At 54.9% G+C, this 6,218-nt stretch overlaps 1 protein-coding gene across 1 annotated transcript; it reads left to right on the top strand.

Moving 5' to 3' along the window:
• Positions 1-5,652, top strand: K452DRAFT_72479 (uncharacterized protein). Its single transcript, XM_033547062.1, has 7 exons — positions 1-195; positions 323-405; positions 473-1,122; positions 1,202-1,302; positions 1,362-2,076; positions 2,229-4,802; positions 4,857-5,652. The coding sequence occupies exons 1-7, from the start codon at positions 80-82 to the stop codon at positions 5,445-5,447; spliced, it is 4,830 nt and encodes a 1,609-aa protein (XP_033402613.1). The 5' UTR covers positions 1-79; the 3' UTR covers positions 5,448-5,652.
• Positions 5,653-6,218: the final 566 nt, after the last annotated feature.

The raw sequence follows: 6,218 nt of genomic DNA, 5'->3' as shown, positions 1-6,218 counted from the left end.
CTCTATACGGAGTCGTTATCTAGGCCGACCTACCGCGCAAAGCACACCCCGTCGCCCTACGACTCCTGTCGCAAAGCCAATGAATCCGGCAAATCGGGAGAGCTGGCCGTCGTCGCAGGCCCAGGGAGGTGCGAATGGGCCCCAGAACAATGACCAGACGCAAGGTCAGGCGCCGCGTCAAATAGGTGGTTTTGGGTAAGCAACCCGTCGCGACGGACTTAAGCCACGGCCAGATGAAGTTTCTACAACACCTGGCCGGCTTTGTGGATATGCCGCTATTCTTTCCCGCCCTGAGTGTTCGCTGACTGGTCCTTTTTCGCAGCGCAAATGCTCCTACCCAGCAGGCGCCACAGCAAGCTCCCGCTCAGGGCAACGGTCCTCCTGTTCTGCCTCCTCCACCAGCTGGTAAGTTGCTGTCGCAAACCCGCACCGTTGGCTTCGAGTTGAACTGTCTAACGTCTGCTGTCAACAGCGCCGTTCTTCTCCCCTAACCAGTCTTCTGGCCATAACTTGCCTGGAATAGCTGGTTTGAATCAGTCCTCTCAGGCGTCGCCTGCGCAAGCCACGCAGAGGGCCCCACCAACATCCCAGGAATCGGCACCTGGCCCACAGTCGCATCAGACGGCGGGGCATGGCGCTGGATATTCACTGCCGGGCATTGGTCAGGCCATGCAGGCGCAACAAATGGGTCAGAACCAGCAAAGTGGTGACAACCGCGACCGCGAGGATAGACATGCCGAAGAGCTTGCCCTGCAAGCCGAACAACGCGAGCGCGAGATGAGAGATCGGCAACAACATGAACAGGCGCCTCATGAGAACCATGCAGGCACCATACATTTGCACCAGCCGGTTGCTGTGGGTCCGCAAGTGCGGGCTATGCATGGGCCGAACGGTATCCTAGGCAATGCTCAGCAAATAGGACCTAATTCTCTATCAAACTCTCTTGCCGCACCAAATGGCCCGGCGAGTATCTTCGCGCAAGGCCCAAGCCAACAGCAGGGCGAAAGTGGGGCGCGCATGCAGCACGTACAGGGTCCACAGGGCGGCCTGATGGTGCCGTTTGGTGGTCCTGGGATGCAGCCATCTTTGGCGATGGGACAAGGACAACAGCCTATACTTAACGTCAGTGCTTCCACGTTTGTTTTTGATGACTCATCTAGTGAGACCTAGATGGCGTTTGCTGACAATTTTGTTTATGTAGGACGCGTTAAGCTATTTGGACCAAGTCAAAGTCCAATTTCACGAGCATCCGGACGTGTATAACAAGTTTCTGGATATCATGAAAGATTTCAAAAGTGGAGCGTGAGTTCGCCTGGGTGACCTTTACTGACTAGTCCCGATGATTGACTGTTAACTGGCAGCATTGACACACCCGGCGTTATCGAGAGAGTCTCCACGTTATTTGCAGGACACCCCAACCTCATCCAGGGCTTTAACACATTCCTTCCTCCCGGCTACAAGATCGAGTGCGGTACCGGTGGTGACCCTAATGCTATCCGGGTTACCACGCCAATGGGAACGACTGTGTCTTCGATGCCGGTCCCCCGCCCGTTGTCCAATCCCCGCAGCGTACCTGTGAATGGTGAAGCCGCAGGCGCTGCTGAAAGGCCGTTTTACGAAGCCGCATCTAGAGGACCGGGCGCCAACTGGCCTCAACAGCAACAACAGCAACAGCAACAACAGTCTGGAACTGCCGCTCCGGAAGGTGTGTTTAGCCCTAGCCGACCTGTGGGTCAACCTCATTTCCCGCCTCAGCAAAGCCAAAGCAACCAGGGCCCGATATCCCCGGAGATGCAAGCCAGAGAGCAACAGGCTGCCATGACAGCCGCCGCTCTCGCCCATCAACAAGAGCAGAGAGGTGTGTCGCAACTGAGCAATGCCGTTTCAGCTGCTACGGGAGGTATTCTCAACAGACCTGACCTTATTTCGCCACCAGGTGGAGCACCGAATCAGCTGCCAGGCCAAGGTATGAACGGCATCGGTCATATGGGCCAGCAAGGCGGCGCGAATGGCGGCTTGGACAAGAGAGGTCCAGTCGAGTTCAATCACGCGATAAGCTACGTGAACAAGATCAAGGTGCGCCTCACTTCGTTTGGGTTTTGCTTTCACTCATTCACTCTTGACCATTCACCCTTGACCCATTCGGTCGTGCCCATTGACCCTCTACCCATTCACTTTCCCATTTTCACCGTTTCACCTTTCCATCCTTTAAAGGCTAACCCTCGCAGAACCGATTCGCGACTCAACCCGACATCTACAAACAATTCCTTGAGATCCTGCAGACCTACCAACGGGAGTCAAAACCAATCCAGGACGTCTACGCGCAGGTCACGCAGCTGTTCAACTCTGCACCTGACCTTCTCGAAGACTTCAAACAATTCCTTCCCGAGTCGGCTGCTCAACACCGTGCCGCTCAAGTCGCGCGTCAAGCCGCCGCTGAAGAACAATACATGTTCAGTAATCTTCGAGGCGAACAACCCGCAGGAACCCCTCAGATGCATCAAACACCTCGTAACGAGCAAGGCTCAGGCCGGTTGCCACCGGTGGGCAACTTCGCTCCCACACCGAGCGCGAACCGCGATAACAAGAGGAAGCGTGGTGAGAGACAAGGTACCGTGACTGGTGCTAACGCCATGCCAACTTCTATTCCGGTAGAGACTTCGGCTGTAAGAACTGGCTTCGCACATGGCCCAGGCGGCAGCAAACGTGCGAAGCAACAGCACGGCGGAAAGACGGTGGTTGCAGATGCACCTGCTGTTTCACCAACTCTCACTCCCGCTTTGCCGGAACCTTTACCACCAACAACCTCACTTGCTGCTACTCAGGATGAGCTTGCATTCTTCGACCGTGTGAAGAAATTCATCGGTAACAAGAACACCATGAACGAGTTCCTCAAGCTGTGTAACCTCTTCTCCCAAGACCTGATCGACAAGAACTTGCTCCTACACCGCGCTCAGAGCTTCATCGGCGGTAACCCCGAGTTGTACAACTGGTTCAGGAAATTCCTTGGTTACGACGGCAAGGACGAGCCAATGGAAAACCAGCCCAAGCCGCCTAGTGGCCGGGTTGCCTTGGCGAATTGCCGTGGTCTGGGTCCTAGCTACCGTCAACTCCCCCGCGCAGAAAAGATGCGCCCTTGTAGTGGTCGCGATGAGCTATGTCACTCTGTCCTCAACGACGAGTGGGCATCTCATCCTACCTGGGCTTCGGAAGACAGTGGCTTCGTCGCTCACCGTAAGAACCAGTATGAAGAGGGCCTTCATCGCATCGAGGAAGAACGTCACGACTATGACCACACAATCGAGGCTTGCATCCGCACCATTCAACAGCTTGAGCCAATCGCGCAACAGCTCCTCAACGCCACGGCTGACGAGAGGCTCGCTTTCAGTTTGCCTCCCAATCTAGGTGGACAGAGTGAAACGATCTACAAGCGTGTCATCTATAAGATCTACAACCGTGACCGCGGAAACCAGGTCATCGAGCAGCTCTTCCAGCACCCATACAATGTCATTCCAGTCTTGCTGAATAGGATGAAGCAAAAGCTGGAGGAGTGGAAGGCGGCCCAGCGCGAGTGGGAGAAGGTCTGGCGCGAGCAGACGCAGAGGATTTTCTGGAAATCATTGGATCACCAGAGCGCGAGCGCAAAGGCTGCTGACAAGCGTCAATTCCAGGCAAAGACGTTGCAGAATGAGATCCAAGTCAAGTTCGAGGAGCAGAAGCGCCAACGCGACGTCCAAGGTCTCTCTGTCCCTCGATATCAATTCGAATACAGCTTCGGCGACGAAAACGTCCTCCTAGATGCCTCTAGACTCCTCCTCGCGCATGCTGAACACAGCAACTCGGCCGACTCTCACCGTCTGTACGGCTTCATCAAGGAATTTGTCCCTCTCTTCTTTGGCCTCGACAACAGCAAATTCGAGCAGGGCATCGGCTCTCCTCAGTCCGAGTTCACCGACGATGAGATGCAGGGCATGGACGACTCGTCACACAAGGGCTACAAGGTCAACGGCAAGAAGAGCAATCTGCTTCGTGGTGTCCTTGACCCCGGTCGCAATGGACGTGGATCGAGGAAAGATGCCGATGAAAGCGTTGCATCTGTCAGTCGTGGCAGTACTCCCGAGGCTGCATCAGCAGCTGACGAGGAGATGGTCGAAGAGGCTGAGATACCTCCTGTCACCACTGCGGCTGGCAGTGCTGACAGATGGCTTGAGCATCCCAGTGGTGGCAACGTGATTGAGATCCAACAGGACGTCTCACCGGACACGCCTTACAAGCGGGACGAGTACAACATGTATTGCAATTTGCCGATATATTGTTTCTTCCGCATGTTTGTCATTCTGTACGAGCGTCTCTATAACCTCAAGCAGAACGAGGAACAGGTCCATCAGCTTGTCGAGCGCGCCCAGAAGAGCAAGCCAGCACTGGATCTCAACCTTATCGACAAACGCCCCGAGGACTTCTTCCGCGATAACTCGCCCACGGCAAACTACTATCAACAAGTTCTCGACTTGTTCATGGAGCAAATCAAGGGCGACCTTGAGATGCCGCAGATCGAGGAAACCCTCCGTCGCTACTACTTGCAGAGCGGTTGGCAGTTGTATTCGTTCGACAAACTCCTCAGCTCGCTGGTAAGGTTCGCTCTCGGCATGCTTGCCAGTGACACCAAGGACAAGACCTGGGACATCTATCAACTCTTCCGCAAGGACCGCTCTCAAGAGGAAACCACTCACGACAACGAGCTCAACTACCGTCGCACGGTCGAGAAGTACTCCAAGGATGGCGATGTCTATCGCATCTCTTTCGTAAGTGGACTATTACGTGCATGCTACGAAGGTTCAGTCGCTAACAAATCCCAGGATCAAAACCGCATGACGGCCCGCATAATGATCTTCAAGAAGGACGAGCCGACGTTCGACTTGCACACACAGAGCCTCGAGTCGCACTGGCGTGCCTACCTCTCCTCGTTTACCCGGCTAGCGCCCACCGAAGGCATCGACCATTCGCGCGTCAAGAAGGTCCTCCTCAGACGCGACGCGCCCGACGAAGACACGGAAGCCAACATCGCGCTGTCGATGCAAAAGTCGACGGAATCGCAGATCATCCGGGTCAGCCTGGAGAAGCTGCGACCGGTGTTCCAACCGGAGACATGCGAGTGGCTGGTGCAGGGCGAGAGGGTACGGAGCGGGGGCAAAGAGGGCCAGCTCGCAGCGGAGAAGGAGCGCGAGGAGCGCGACGCCCGCGCCAAGGAAAAGTGCGTCATGAACAACGGGTGGATGAAGGACCTGAGCAAGGACGTGGTGGATGCGCGCAAGCAGGAATTTTCGAGACTGATGAAAGATGGTGGTGGTGGCGAGGAGAGCAAAGAGAACGCCGCCGCTGCCGCTGCTACTGCTGCTACTGATGATGACGAGGCGAAGGAGGCGGAGGATGCGGAGATGACGGGCTGAAATGATGGCATGCCAGGTTTTGAAGATTGAATGCAGAGGCGATGATTCTGATCCTCGCCGCGAATGAACGACCTCTGGTGGTGGTGGTGGTGGTGTAAGTGGTACGGACATGGTTATGGACATGGTCTTGGAACATGGAACATCGAACATGGTTATAGGACTGACAGACGCGACGGGAAGAGAGGCTAGCTAGGTAGCTAGGCAGCGGATAGCGCTACAGTCAGTATAAGCGGGATCTGGTAACATACCTAGGTATAGTTGGAGGGGGCGAAGGCGCGTGGGTCGTGGGCGTTAGGACTGGTGCTGGGTGCTGGGTGCTGGGTGCTAGGGGGTGGGCGGAGTTGTAGGAATAAACTACTAGGAGTGCAGTACGTACCTACTTAGCTACCTAGAGATATTTTTTTTTGTGTTAGGGCGCCTGCAGGCGGCTTGCTGCGCTAAGGTACTTTCTTCTTTCCTTCCTCTTACTTCCTCTTCCTGCTCGGCTGCTTGGCTGGTTGGGTAGATGGGTGGGCGTGGTGGATGTTATGTTGCCTAGGAGTAGGAGTGGGTGTGGTGATGGGGCGCAATGACTGACTGACTGATACGGACTGATGGACTGATAAACTGATTGATTGATGGACTGGGAGGATGGACTGATGCGTGGCGGTGGCGGCTTGTATGTGGTTAATGTGTTGAGCAGCTGGGGGCTTGTGTTTTCTTTGCTTCTTTTTCTTTGATTTTCTCTTCTTTTCATTTTATTCTTTTCTTTCTTTCTTTCATTTTTTTTTT

The sequence above is a fragment of the Aplosporella prunicola genome, assembly GCF_010093885.1.
Source record: "Aplosporella prunicola CBS 121167 unplaced genomic scaffold K452scaffold_2, whole genome shotgun sequence".
Lineage (NCBI taxonomy): Eukaryota > Fungi > Ascomycota > Dothideomycetes > Botryosphaeriales > Aplosporellaceae > Aplosporella > Aplosporella prunicola.
Note: the sequence above shows the minus strand (reverse complement) of the source record. Positions and strands in the feature narration are given on the sequence as shown.

Excerpts from the sequence above, each read along its gene's own strand:
- K452DRAFT_72479 (XM_033547062.1), top strand. The coding sequence starts at position 80 with ATGAATCCGGCAAATCGGGAGAGCTGGCCGTCGTCGCAGGCCCAGGGA. Across the intron at positions 406-472 it reads TCTGCCTCCTCCACCAGCTG|CGCCGTTCTTCTCCCCTAAC; the intron begins GTAAGTTGCTGT and ends TGCTGTCAACAG. Across the intron at positions 4,803-4,856 it reads ATGTCTATCGCATCTCTTTC|GATCAAAACCGCATGACGGC; the intron begins GTAAGTGGACTA and ends AACAAATCCCAG.